The 15,643-nt window shown below is 39.6% G+C and overlaps 1 protein-coding gene across 1 annotated transcript in view; it reads left to right on the top strand.

Moving 5' to 3' along the window:
- The window catches only part of slc1a3 (solute carrier family 1 member 3), a 79,170-nt gene that overhangs the window by 31,918 nt on the left and 31,609 nt on the right, over positions 1–15,643 (top strand). The window contains exon 3 of the mRNA XM_003224253.4: positions 13,556–13,693. Within this exon, the coding sequence (XP_003224301.1) occupies positions 13,556–13,693 (138 nt within the window). The remainder of the gene's footprint in view (positions 1–13,555; positions 13,694–15,643) is intronic.

Below are 15,643 nucleotides of genomic sequence, written 5' to 3'. Positions count from 1 at the left end.
ACCTAAATAAATATCCCAACAGTCTACTCATATTTTAATTTTATTTTATTAAGAAAAAAAGATAAGCACACATGAATCAATTTAAACATTACATTCAGACAAAGATGTATATGAGGGTTATTTTTATTAGAAAACCTGTTGTCACATTTTTGCAACAGCATGTACTTCCCTTCCATTGTTTATTTAAATGTATATGAAAGAAACACTGGGATTATTTATGACTAATTTAGCACACCCAGTGAACTGTACATGATGTCCTGGAGTTTTCCTCTCATCTACTTCCAAACATGTTACCATGATTCTTTAGACATCATTGGAGAACCTTCAGTTTTCCTCCAGGAAATGCACATAGAGATCCATCCTTCTACTACTTGCAAATGCTTCCACATATTTTTCTTTTAATAAGCTTTTTCATGTTAAATTGATGCAGGTGTTCATGTCACTTCTTGGAAAGGGCCTGTCCTGGCCTGTAAATATTCACATGCCCTTTAGGTTATCTCAAAGTCAAGGTCATGAATATCCAGTGCTGATGCTGTGTATATGTGTCCATATGAATTACCTGCCTGTCCACCCACCCCAACCAAAATCTCATCATGACTTCCAAGTGATAGAAAGAAATATCTTCCTAATGTGATAAAAAGCATCTTATTAGGGAGGACTTTCTTTCCTCAATTTCAACTTTTAAAGGCTTATTTTTGTGGATCACATCACTTGGCCCAGTTTCTCACAGATTACTGCAATATCCAAGTAAACTACACAAGATGTGGTTATGAAATGGGGCAGATACTGGATCAGGTAGAGAATAACATAAAGCAAGAGTCATGGAGAATGGCATCCAATAGTTTTGTTGTGTGCCTTCAAATTGTTTCCAACCTTAAAAGACCAGAAGGCAGTTTTCTGAAGCTAACAACATGTGATTTAAGCAAGATCAACTAATGGATTTTCATGGCCGAACAGGAGTTTGACTCGTGATCTCCAGAGTCATAGTCCAATGCTTAATCACAACATCCAGCTCTGGTATAATGTAGTTGTAGTACCCCAACTTCCACAACTATCCAGTCAGCTTATCACTCCCATCATTCCTGAATACAGAATAATTATATTTTGTGCTGAAAATAAGAAAAGGCTGGCTGCCTTACTAGAAGGTTATTTGATAATTATTGTCTTCCCATAATTAAAACTGTGTAATGGTGAGGAGGGCAGGACTGCTCTTGATGGTTCTAATTCTTGTTATTGGTGTCTAACACCATCTATACATTTTGAGATAGAAAGTCCACATCCACACCAGGAAATTGTGGCAAAATGCTGACAATATTACTTTTGTTTTGGTGTTAATTATATTTATTTACATCCCACTTTTCCCACAAAACTGGGGTTCAAGACACATGACACATCCCAGTATTATAGACTTTAATTTGGATAAGTGAATTTACATGGTGCAGTCTTTTCAAGTGCTTAACTTAGCACTGGTTATATAGTTCTGTAGCTCTGTCATTCTGTAATTATTTAAAGTTGACTCTCTATATCCACTGGGTCTGCATCCATGGGTTCAAGCACTCAAAGCTCAAAACGTTTTACTTTGAATATGTTTTAATGGTTTTTAACTGGGAATCTTTTAATACTGTTGATATTCAATCCTATTTTAATGTTTGCATATTTGCATATTTTAAATTGTATGCTAATGTTTTAATGTCAAGCCGCTTTGATTCTTGTTCAGGAGAGATAAAGCCGGGTATAAATATAATAATAATAATAATAATAATAATAATAATAATAATAATAATGATAATAATAATAATAATAATAATAATAATAATAATAATAAAGAACTTGCTTTGATTGAAGTCAAAAATCAGAAACTCCTCAAAGCACAGCAGACAAAAAACCAGTACAAGAAAACCGTACTACAAACTAGATCTGACAGCTGGCACAACAAAACATTGCATGGAAAATGTGTTGTCGAAGGCTTTCATGGCCAGAATCACAGGGTTGTTGTATGTCTTTCGGGCTGTGTGGCCATGTTCCAGAAGCATTCTCTCCTGACGTTTCGCCCACATCTATGGCAGGCATCCTCAGAGGTTGTGAGGTATGGAACCATACCTCACAACCATACCTCACAACCTCTGAGGATGCCTGCCATAGATGTGGGCGAAACGTCAGGAGAGAATGCTTCTGGAACATGGCCACACAGCCCGAAAGACATACAACAACCATTGCATGGAAAGTTCCTTGACAAATTTGAAGGAAAACCTGATAAGGAGAAGACCTGGCTCTGGCTCACAAATGGGACCCTGAAGAAGGAGACAGAAGGCCTGATCCTTGCAGCCCAGGAGCAAGCCATCAGAACAAATGCAATTAAGGCCAAGATCGAAAAATCAGCTGATGACCCAAAATGCAGACTGTGTAAGGAAACAGACGAAACCATTGATCATCTCCTCAGCTGCTGTAAGAAAATTGCACAGACAGACTACAAACAGAGGCACAACTACGTGGCCCAAATGATTCATTGGAACTTATGCCTCAAGTACCACCTTCCAGCAGCAAAGAACTGGTGGGATCACAAACCTGCAAAAGTATTGGAAAATGAACATGCAAAGATACTGTGGTACTTCCGAATCCAGACTGACAAAGTTCTGGAACACAACACACCAGACATCACAGTTGTGGAAAAGAAAAAGGTTTGGATCATTGATGTTGCCATCCCAGGTGAGTCACATTGACGAAAAACAACAGGAAAAACTCAGCCGCTATCAGGACCTCAAGATTGAACTTCAAAGACTCTGGCAGAAACCAGTGCAGGTGGTCCTGGTGGTGATGGATGGGCACACTGGGTGCCGTGCCAAAAGATCTCAGCCAGCATTTGGAAACAATAGACATTGACAAAATTACGATCTGCCAACTGCAAAAGGCCACCCTGCTGGGATCTGCGCGCATCATCCGAAAATACATCACACAGTCCTAGACACTTGGGAAGTGTTCGACTTGTGATTTTGTGATACAAAATCCAGCATATCTATCTTGTTTGCTGTGTCATACAATTTAATAATAATAATAATAATAATAATAATAATAATAATAATAATAATAATAATAATACCAAAAGAAAAATTATTTTGTCACATAGCAAGTACAGTAGAGTCTCACTTATCCAACATAAACGGGCCGGCAGAACGTTGGATAAGCTAATATGTTGGATAATAAGGAGAGATTAAGGAGAAGCCTATTAAACATCAAATTAGGCTATGATTTTACAAATTAAGCACCAAAACATCATGTTATACAACAAATTTGACAGAAAAAGTAGTTCAGTATGCAGTAATGCTACGTAGTAATTACTGTATTTATGAATTTAGCACCAAAATATCACGATATATTGAAAACATTGACTACAAAAATGCGTTGGATAATCCAGAACGTTGGATAAGCGAATGTTGGATAAGTGAGACTCTACTGTACTACGCTAATGTGTGCCCTCCTCCTGTGGCCTCCTACTATTTCGCAGATCCTCAGGCTCTCTTTGGCACTCCTTTGAGTATGAGGAACTCCATTTTACTACATCATTGTATATGTTGGCTTGAGCATCCATGGATTTGGGTATCCATAGGGGGTCCTGGTACCAAACCCTGACAGATACTGAGGGGCCACTGTTTTTTATAAATCTTTTGTTACCATTTTGTATGGCCTGCAATCAAACAAGTACAAACTCTTACATAATAATAGTAGTAACATGATAGACTTGCATTTCAATACCCATTTTGGCTCAATAACTTCCCATTTAGCATGGACAAGTATCACAATAAATCAGAATGTTAAGTGTTTTCCTTGGTGGGTTGTGCTCAAAATCTTTTTAGTTTTCACTCATGCTGCAGATTCATATTAAGACTGCTAACCTAAAAGTTTTAATGCATTGTTCTCTAAGGGAAAAAAAATCAAGGGCATGAGATTTTGTTGCTGTTTGGAAATGTGTCCTCCTCTCTGCTTCTCTTTCCTCCACCACAAAAACAGATGTGAAAGGTCAAGGGAAAACCTGTAGAACAGCTTTGGGGGATTTCTTACAAAGCTTTGTTCCATTGAAGAGCTCACAAACTATTTGGAAACCTGAAACTTTTATTGAGAAGGAGTTGCTCCAGATCTCATCTTGTCTGGCCTGATCTGGCAATGTGCAAAGTTCTTCCTGAGTTATATTAGGAATGGATTATTTGAATTATTTAGCTTTGCGTTTTTTTCCCAAAGTACAATTTGATCTTATTTCTGCATTTCATTTTTAAAGACCAAAGAATATTTGTAAAGATTTTGCCAAACATTTTCATGTGCATTTATATACATTATTAAACAATACTTTCCCTAGTATACACGCTTTGCAAGCACTGTCCCCTAACATATGCTGCTTTGATCTGAGCACACAGTTTTATATATATTTTCCCAGGTGTGGTCAATTTTTCAGAGAATTGCAAAAAGTGCAAATATTGAAGGATAATTGGCATTCAGTCATCCACTAGTTCAGAAAGGGTAGATTAATTGATACCCCCCCCCCCCCAACAATCCCCTAATACTATTAAGCAGCACCATGTTTCAGTGGGTCAGAGTTAGACAACTGAATTCCCAATAGTAAGAGGCCCTATTATTTTCCCAAAAATTCATTTGGAATTTGCATATCAGTGTCATTCGCAAATGGCCCTGCAGTTTCAGAACTTTGCAAGTCCTTGGTCCAAGGCATAGCTCTGAAAGCAAATGTTACTGAATTCTGTGGTAGTAGAATAGGAACTGAGCAGTTCATGACCAGGGATCTTGAAAGTCATTCTTTCCTAGGCTTACCATACATCAAAGTTGACCTGATGGCAACAGCAACAAATAACTACAGGTTGGACAAAATTTAATATCTGGTAATCCATATTAAATCAGTATTTGATCTTGCAATCACCCAGTGATGAAACTATCTTTGTCATCAGAGTCTTTAAAAAGGAATTTGATTTTGTGTATGCATCTTTGCAAATCCCACAAATGACCCTCATAAGCCAGAATAGATGTTTAGATTTTTAATGGTTTTTCTTTATTTTTTTTTCTTTTCACTTTAATAAAATAATAGTAATAAATAATAAGATACTGTGGGACTTCCAAATCCAGACTGACAAAGTTCTGGAACACAACACACCAGACATCACAGTTGTGGAAAAGAAAAAGGTTTGGATCATTGATGTTGCCATCCCAGGTGAGTCACATTGACGAAAAACAACAGGAAAAACTCAGCCGCTATCAGGACCTCAAGATTGAACTTCAAAGACTCTGGCAGAAACCAGTGCAGGTGGTCCTGGTGGTGATGGATGGGCACACTGGGTGCCGTGCCAAAAGATCTCAGCCAGCATTTGGAAACAATAGACATTGACAAAATTACGATCTGCCAACTGCAAAAGGCCACCCTGCTGGGATCTGCGCGCATCATCCGAAAATACATCACACAGTCCTAGACACTTGGGAAGTGTTCGACTTGTGATTTTGTGATACAAAATCCAGCATATCTATCTTGTTTGCTGTGTCATAATAAAATAATAATAAACTGTATTCATATCCCGCCACCCGAAGGGACTCAGTGCGGATTACAAAGGCACTCCAGGGTGTAGCATATAACATAAAATGGTAAAAATGGTACATGAGTATAAAAAAAATCACATAAAGTTATAACACCAACCCCTGTCAACACATATAACATAAACTCAAAATAGCACAATTTTAAAAACACAGTAGACCTGTAGATAAAACTAGCTGCCATCAATTTACAACTAAAGTACAAAAGTGACAACTTCATATTGGCCCATTTCAACCTACTCGAGGTCAAAAGTGTGTTTGAACATCCATATTTTCTGGCTGGATCGGAAAGATGAAAGTGTGGGGCCTAATCTAATCTCTTTTGGGAGGGTATTCCAGAGCTGGGGGGCCACCACAGAGAAGGCCCTCCCTCTCGTCCCCAACAACCACGCTTGAGATGGTGGTGGGACTGAGAGAAGCGGGCCTCCCTTGCCAAACTTAAAACTCACAGAAAGCTTTGTACACCTCATTGTGATGTTTCATTTATGTTTTATTACTTCTATTGTTTTGTGTGGTGATTATTGTTTTAGTTTTGGTTTTGTTTTTTACATTTTATTGTGAAGGTTTTTAAACTGACTTCCTTTGGAAACTGTCTTGGGTCCCACCCTGGGCGAAAGGCAGAATGAAATTAAATAACCAAACTAACTGCAGTCAGGGATGTAGATCAAAAGACATGTTAAACATTATTTCTCTTAGCCTGATCTATATTACATATATACATCAAACAATGTCTCCTTCTGAATGATCTGTCTATGTCTTTGAGATCTACAGGAATAGCTTTGCTTCATGTCTTAATGGAAGTAGAAGCACACAGGGTTTTGAAAGATGGGAGAGACTTTTCTGTGCGTATTCCTCAATTGTGGAGCTTCCTGACATAGATGATTCATTTGGTCCTATCAATAGAATTTCCTTTCTTTTCTTTTCCTTTTCTTTCTTGTCACTTCTTAAGGCATTTCTTTTTCTTCAGGCTTTTGGTTTGCTGGCCTCACAAAGACGTTTTGGTTATCTGAGATATTTTTATCATTTGTACTTTTCTATGCTTCTTCTTCTTCTTCTTCTTCTTCTTCGGTTAAGTGGTTGATTTTTTCATGACAGTACTTTCAATAATTCTGATTTAGCAAGGACATTCTCTGCAATCCCACTTTTCTGGGTAGTTTTAAAATATCCTAGTATTTCTCTCCTGTTCCCACGTTCTCCTTTTGTTTTTGGCTTACATAAGTTGCTCCAAACTGAGCCCATCATGCAAAAGTATTGCTATATAATCCAGTTTCTAAATCCAAATTATCTGCTTTAAACTGGATTATATGGCAGTGTAGACTCATATAATCCAGTTTGAAACAGATAATCTGGAATCAAATACTGAATTATATGGCAGTTTAAATCCAACCTAAATTGCACTCAGGCCCCTTCTACACTGCCATATATCCCTGCATCCGATACTAAAGTGGATTATATGAGTCTACACTCCCAGATTGTCTAGGGATAAACAGATAACCTGGGATTAGATCCTGGGATATAGTGTTTTAGTTAATTCAACAGGTAGATGAGAGGGTGAAGTGTCATATTTAGTATAGTTGACAAGCTCAGCATTACATCAAGCAATGGGAGCCTTCTAATGCTATGGGATATTCTCTTCCACAGAAAAGTAGGCAGGATAGTGTAGTGGTTTGGGTATTGGACTGTGATTCTGGGGAGCAGGGCTGGATTCCCTGGTGAGACATGGAAACTCCTTGGGAGATCTTGCATAAATCACACAATTTCAGCCGTAGAAGATCCAAAATCCTATTAGGGTTACCATAAGCCATAAATAACCTGAAGGAACCGAACAATAACAAAGTTTGTCATAAATTCATAAGGGAAAGGGAAGCAGTTCAGTCAGTGGAATAATACTACTGCATCCAACTCTTAGGCTACCATCTCTCCCACTTATTTAGGATAAACCTAGTTGAACTCAATGGAACATAGCTTCAAAGTTTGAAAGTAATACATTGCAAGCAGTAGTAACCAAATGTTCTAAAATGGGTCAGTCTTTTTTCTCCATAATGAGAATTTCATGAAGATACAATAAGTGAAGTCGGAGTCAAATTTTTTTATGGTTGTATGAGAAATGTGTCTCGTTACTTTTTAAAAGCTGCTTTTAGACACGTCATTATATTAAAGGAGTAGTTCCTAATCTGTGGTCCGTGGACCACCAGTGGTACCTAGGAACTAAAAATATGGTCCGCAACTTCTCCATTACTATACCGTTGCAACGAGAGCGACTGTTCTTGCAAAACCATCTTATAGTGCTGAGGCAACGGGGATGTTGGGAGGGGAGAGGCTGACTACCCATGAAAGGTGCAACAACAAGCCTCCTGACTGCTTCTCCTCCTCTTCCCTCCCCGTGAGCGGAGTCATTCCATGTGGCACTTGGAGGGGGGTGCCTTGGTGTCTTTGTCTTTCGGCCTGTTCCTGGGGTTATTTGGGGTGCTGATTCAGATTATTAAATATGGTTTTCTGTGGGTGAGCAGATGGCTACTACTGGATGGCATATGTTCTGTATCAGAAACTAGAGCTGATGTGGTCTATCCAGTGCAGTTTTCCAAGTCAGCACCCCAAATAACCAAACCGAATCTAAAGTTGACCAAACCCTGATTCGTAACCCTTTTGGTGCTAATGTTGGAGAGTTGTTCCTGGTCAAAGTGGTCCCTTGTCAAAAAAAAAAAAAAAAGGTTGGGAACCACTGCATTAAAAGCTATTGCGCTCTTAGAAATTCTAAGGAGTTGCCTTCTAAAAAAAGTAAGAAAAAATAACAAGTGCCACAACAAGCCATATAACAAGTGGTTTTTTTCTACATTGCAATGAGTTACAGATAAAGCCAGCATGGTGCAGCGGTTTGAGCAGTGAACTAAGACGTCAGGGTTCAAATTCCTGCTAAGCCGTGCAGATCTACTGGATGACTTTCGCTATGTCATATTCTCTCAGCCAAAGAAGAAGGCAAAGGCAAACTCCCTCTGAATAAAACCTGATAGGGTTACCATATGTCAGAGATGGGTTGCAGGTGCACAACAAAGAATTAACATTAGCAGTGTCAAACACTTTAATGAGTTAATTGCAATTCATTAATTTTTTAAAAGTAACTTTCTAAACTTTGCTTGGAAATTAGTCTTGTAAAGGAGTGTGTTGCCATTGAGTATGTGGATGTGGTTCACAGCCTCCCAGGTTGAAAGTGGTGTCGCTTTTTCTACAGCCATTTCCTCCACTTTGAGAAAACTAGAGGAGGAGGTACATTTGGCCTAGACCATGACCTTGGGGACTCTCCAAGGTGGTGAACAGGACCACCCTGCTTGTGGCAGCCACATTGATGTGCAGTAAGTCAAGGTTGCCTCAATGTGAACAAGCCAAATGATGCATTTGCCATGGGAAGGTAAAGCTACCATAGACAGGCCAAAAGAAGAAATCTATGCTTCCATAAGCAGGGCGCTCATGCGCACTGGCCCTCAATGATGGACTATTGAAGTGCAAATCAAGTTAACACAAGGAGGCAGAAGTCAATGTGAGGATTTCTTGTTGGGGCAAGCCCCATTCAAATGAATTCAGAGCATGTCCGCACTGCAGATAAACTGCTTTAATGGTGTTGTCAAAGGCTTTCATGGCCGGAATCACTGGGTTGCCATACAGCCATGTGTCATACAGCCTGGAAAATGCAACCCTGCTTTAATGGTTATTCTCTCTCCACCCAGAAAGGCTTAGGAACTAAGATTATGCAATACAGAATATGAATCTTTAGCTGGGCACAACCTACAACTCCTACAAGTATTTACTTAAAGTCATGACTGTTCAACTATTATACAATTGATACAGTAGAGTCTCACTTATCCACGGGGACACAGAAAGAGCCTCCCCGAAGATTGAGTGAATTCAGTCGGGCGTCCCCTGGGCAACGTTTCTTGTAAGCGGCCGATCTTTCCACCCCAAAAGCATTGGATGAATGGATGAATACCAAAGGTCTTTATCAAGACCATTGCTAACGATTATGTCTATTAATATAGAAGGTTTGTCACTTGCTAAGGAAGAACTATTAGCCAAAATGTCTGAGGACATCTCGTGTGACATCCTATGTATACAGGAAACACACAGAGACATTACAATGAGAAGACCAACAATTCTTGGAATGCAGCTGGCAGTGGAACGACCTCACAGACAATATGGCAGTGCCATTTTTGTATGATCTGGTGTAGCAATCTCTGCAACTTCCCTCACAGAAGTGAACAACATTGAAATCTTATCTGTGGAACTTGATAGTTGCACCGTATCATCACTCTATAAACCACCTGGGGCTGATTTCTATTTTACACCCCCAACCAGTTGCCACAATCATGAAGCCCATTTTGTTGTGGGAGATTTCAATAGCCACAGCTGTGTCTGGGGCTATGACGAAGATGATAGAAATGGCGAAGCAGTTCTAACGTGGGCCGACAATAGTAGAATGAGCCTCCTTCATGACAGTAAATTACCACCATCATTTAATAGCGGCCGATGGAAGCGTGGTTATAACCCTGATCTGATTTTTGTAAAGGAAAGCATAAGCCACCAATGCACCAAAAGGGTATTAAACCCAATACCTAACACACAACACAGACCAATATGCTGCGTAGCATATGCAGCTGTAAGACCGAAAAGTGTCCCATTCCGCAGAAGATATAACTTCAATAAAGCTAACTGGACAAAGTTTACAGAGACCTTGGAAGCTGCTATTTCTGATATAGAACCTTCTATAGAAAATTATGACCTGTTCGTAGAAGCTGTGAAAAGATCCTCAAGGCTCTCAATCCCTAGAGGCTGTCGCACAAGCTACCTACCAGGCCTAAACGAAGAATCACTAAATCAGCTACAAGAATATCTCAGATTATTTCAAGAGAACCCATACAGTGATGGGACTATAGCAGCAGGCCAAAAACTATCTACAGCCTTAGCTAATGCTAAGAAAGACTGTTGGATAGAGCTGCTTGAGAACCTTGACATGTCCAAGAGTAGCCGAAAAGCCTGGCAATTGCTGAGACGCCTGGATAGTGACCCTCTGGTCAACCCTGGACCAGCGAACGTGACACCAGATCAGATAGCTCACCAGCTAATTCAGAATGGGAAAACCAACTGCAGCAGAATAAAGATGAAAATCAACAGGGTGCCAGAACTTGAAACCCACCAGTTGTCTTCTCCTCTAAACCTGAAAGAACTCAGAGAAGCCATCAAGCGATGTAAGACTGGTAAAGCACCTGGCCTAGATGACCTGATGATGGAGCAAATCAAACACTTGGGGGCCAAAGCTGAAAACTGGCTTTTGAAATTCTACAATCAATGCCTGGCACACAAACAGATTCCCAGAGCATGGAGGAAAACTAAGATCATTGCCATCTTAAAACCTGGTAAAGATGCCTCCAATGCCAGGAACTATCGACCAATCTCCCTCTTATGTCATCTATATAAAGTCTATGAGAGGATGCTATTAAATTGACTAGGACCTGTTATCGAACCCAAGCTTATTGCACAACAAGCAGGTTTCAGACCAGGGAAAAACTGTACAGGTCAAATTCTTCATCTGACTGAACATATCGAGGAAGGCTATGAGAAAGGCTGCATTACGGGAACAGTCTTTGTGGACCTTACGGCAGCCTATGACACGGTGCAACATAGAAAAATGTTGCATAAAGTCTACCATATCACCCAGGACTTTGACTTTACAAAAGCTGTCCAGACCCTCTTAGAAAACCGCAGCTTCTATGTGGAGTTTCAGGGCCAGAAAAGCAGATGGAGGAGGCAAAAGAATGGTTTATCCCAAGGCAGCGTTCTTGCACCAACCTTATTTAATATCTTCACGAACGATCAGCCACAACCACCACTCACAAAGAGCTTTATATATGCTGATGACCTTGGCCTTACAACACAAGCAAAAGATTTTGAAACAGTTGAAAAGCAACTCACCAATGCCTTGAAAGATCTCTCCAGCTACTACAAAGAGAACCACCTGAAGCCGAACCCTGCCAAGACACGTGTGTGCTTTCCACCTACGTAACCGCGAAGCCAACAGGAAACTGAAAGTTACTTGGGAAGGCCAAGAGCTCGAACACTGTTTCCATCCTAAATACCTTGGTGTCACCTTAGACCGAACACTAACATATAGGAAACACTGCATGAACACCAAGCACAAAGTAGCTGCATGCAATAACATCCTGCGGAAACTGACTGGCAGCGCATGGGGAGCAGACCCACAAGTAATAAGAACATCAGCCCTGGCCTTGTCTTTCTCAACTGCAGAGTATGCCTGTCCTGTTTGGCACAAGTTTGCCCATGCAAAGCAGGTGGACATAGCACTGAATGAAACATGCAGAATCATCACGGGATGCCTTAAACCTACACCTGTTAGCTGGCATTGCCCCTCCTGACGTGCGACGGGAAGTTGCTGCTAACGGTGAGAGAGAAAAGGTCGAACATTGTGAAAGCCACCCACTGCATGGCTATCAGCCTCCTCCCACCAGACTCAAATCAAGGAAGGGCTTCATGAGAACCACCACTCCTCTTGATGTTCCTCCAGCAACAGCAAGGGTGTCTCTCTGGGCAGCTAAACCTGGCAATTCTAACTGGATGGCCCCCCAAGAGGGTCTTCCTCCAGGGGCAAACCAAGAATGGGCAACTTGGAAGTCCCTGAACAGACTCAGAAGTGGAGTGGGCAGATCTAAAGACAACTTGGCAAGGTGGCACTACCTGGAGGAATCCTCCACCTTGTGTGACTGTGGAGCTGAACAAACAACTCAGCATATGTATGCTTGCCCACAATGCCCTGCCTCATGTACGGAGGAGGAGTTGTTTAAAGCTACAGACAATGCGGTTGCTGTTGCCCGCTTTTGGTCCAAAACGATTTAGTTGCTTGTGATTTCTTTTTTTATTTCCATTACAGTAGAGTCTCACTTATCCAACATAAACGGGCTGGCAGAATGTTGGATAAGCGAATATGTTGGATAATAAGGAGAGGTTAAGGAGAAGCCCATTAAACATCAAATTAGGTTATGATTTTACAAATTAAGCGCCCAAACATCATGTTATACAACAAATCTGGAAGAAAAGGTAGTTCAATACTCAGTAATGCTACGTAGTAATTACTGTATTTACGAATTTCGCACCAAAATATCATGATATATTGAAAACATTGACTACAAAAATGCGTTGGATAATCCAGAACGTTGGATAAGCGAGTGTTGGATAAGTGAGACTCTACTGTATTTGAAATGTATTTGTTGTACAATGCTTTTGACATGAAATAAATAAACTTATCCAACACTCGCTTATCCAATGTTCTGGATTATCCAACGCATTTTTGTAGTCAATGTTTTCAATATATTGTGATATTTTGGTGCTAAATTCGTAAATACAGTAATTACTACATAGCATTACTGCATATTGAACTACTTTTTCTGTCAAATTTGTTGTGTAACATGATGTTTTGGTGCTTAATTTGTAAAATCATAACCTAATTTGATATTTAATAGGCTTTTCCTTAATGCCTCCTTATTATCCAACATATTCGCTTATCCAACATTCTGCCAGCCCGTTTATGTTGGATAAGTGAGACTCTACTGTACATGTATTTTTGTTTAGTTCAGTAAGTCCCTATTCAATGTGTTGTTGAAGACTTTCATGGCTGGAATCACAGGGTTGTTGTGTATTTTCCGGGCTGTATGGCCATGTTCCAGAAGTATTCTCTCCTGTTGTTTCGCCCACATCTATGGCAGGCATCCTCAGAGGTAATAATGTATCACTACCTCTGAGGATGCCTGCCATAGATGTGAGCGAAACATCAAAAGAGAATACTTCTGGAACATGGCCATACAGCCTGGAAAACACACAACAACCCAGCCCCTATTCAGTTATAACAGTGTCTCTGTAGATACGCAGGTTTTGCTTTATTGTCTTCTCATGCTTTTTTCTTTCTCCCTAGGTATTATCCTTGGATTTAGTCTCCGGTCATACAACTTCAGCTATCGAGAAGTGAAGTACTTTTCCTTCCCTGGTGAACTTTTAATGAGAATGCTACAGATGTTGGTTTTGCCACTCATTGTATCCAGCTTAGTAACAGGTACAAACATCACTTCTTCCTCCTTCCCTCTTTAATTTTCACTCCTGTCTGCATGCAGATACTAACTTAGATTTCTTTTTGTGTTTGCACGAAAATGTATTGGTTAACAAAAAAGCACATATCCAAGCCCTAAAAATTGTTTGAGAATATGGCATGTTGATAGCTGGTATTGATAATCAGGAACAGGATCAAAGTCAGGAGAAGTCATGACTTAGGCCCCATCTACACTAACATATAATCCAGTTTCTGTATCTAGACTATCTGCTTTGAACTGGATTATATGAGTCTACAAAGCAGGTAATCTGGATTCAGAAACTGGATTATATGCCAGTGTAGATGGGGCCTTAGTGACAGAACAGTGGTTTTCTATATAGATGGTCACATGTTCAGTCCCCCCCCCCCCACGTCCACCTAAAAGGATAAGGAAGAGACGTGAGTTAATAAGAATAAAGGTATGAATTATGATTCCATGTAAATATGTATAAAATTCAACATGAAGTTACAATTCGAAGGGAAAGATCATGAAAAAGACTTCTATCTGTATCTGAGATTTTAGGATGTCTACACTGTAGAATTAATGCAATGTGACACCATTTTAACTATTATGGAATACTATGGAATCATGGGAGTTGTAGTTTTACAAGATCTTCAGCCTTCTCTGCCTTATCTAATTGCAAATCCCAGGATTCCATTGCACTGAGCCAGGACACCTAAAGTGCTGTCAAACTGCATTAATTCCACATTGTAGATGTATCTTTAGATAGCAGTTCTTTATCAGAGTAGTTGTAATAACCTTCTACTAGGTTTTCCAAATAGACTATTATGAGCCAGGGTTTAAAAATGCTACCAAAAAAACAACACCTGTATTTGTATTAATGTTGAAGTAATGACTGATATCAGCACAATGGCCATGAATTCAACATTGTTGTTACTCACCAATACTAGTAAGGTATTGCCAAAGTATTAGCAATACATGTTTTGCCCAGTTATTGTTGACCCAATTAATGTAGCATTTAAGTTAATATTTAAGTAACCATGTTAATGTTTTTATTTTAAATTTATAACTTTCATACTGTGGTATAAATTTCCTTAAACTAGCATGATATTGATCATTCAAGAGATGAGGCAATTGAAAAACACAACCCAGAGTATCATGGTGCTGAAGCAACACCCTTGAAATGGCAAGATGCAGCACGTATGTGGTTGTAGCCTAGAAAAATGTGATTAAGCAGGAATGCGGTAGAAGTTTATGAAAAGATGAATGTCAAGGAGAAAGTTGGAATTTATCAAGGAAGGGGAAAAAATGCCTCTGGAAGTATAAGAGTTCCCATTTTTTTTGTGTTCTGATTTAACCTGCCTATTCCCAGATTTTCATGTAAACTTTTTCTTGAAATATCCTAGATTTCTCTTCCTCACTTCTACTGTATGTTCACCTCTTTCTTCTCCTGATGATCATGAGTCACATCTAAATTCATGCAACATGACAGAAATCAATTTTTACCAATTTCCCCTGGAGCCTCGTTATTATTGATGAGTTTAGCAATATTATGCTAAATATTAGCATCAATTTGTTTTGGTGAAAACTTTCCTCGTACCTTCACTTGATCTCTGTTGTATCTGTGTTCTGGAAGCTACTAGTATATTCACTGGTGTAACCATCTTAGGTAGCTTCAGGGTAATACATACGAACAGACAGCTAAGTTTCATTTTGGAAACTTCTAGGTTAATTTGAACTGACCTGGGAAGAAGGGTTGTAGAGTCCTTGGCAATGCCAGGAGTTCCCCGGAAATATTTGGGATAAGGAAAATGCCAAAATAAAATTGCTTTGTACATGAACAAAACAATCTAAGCATAGTCGCTTATCAGTTCCAATAATTGGAATATTGGGGAAAATATTCAGTATTGGTGGTGGGCCTTGCTTAGCATTCTAAGACTGTTGGGTGAGCGGGC

The sequence above is a fragment of the Anolis carolinensis genome, chromosome 2 (genome assembly GCF_035594765.1).
Source record: "Anolis carolinensis isolate JA03-04 chromosome 2, rAnoCar3.1.pri, whole genome shotgun sequence".
Classification (NCBI taxonomy): Eukaryota; Metazoa; Chordata; class Lepidosauria; order Squamata; family Dactyloidae; genus Anolis; species Anolis carolinensis.
The sequence above is the reverse complement of the archived record's forward strand: the minus strand, read 5'-3'. Positions and strand labels throughout refer to the sequence as shown.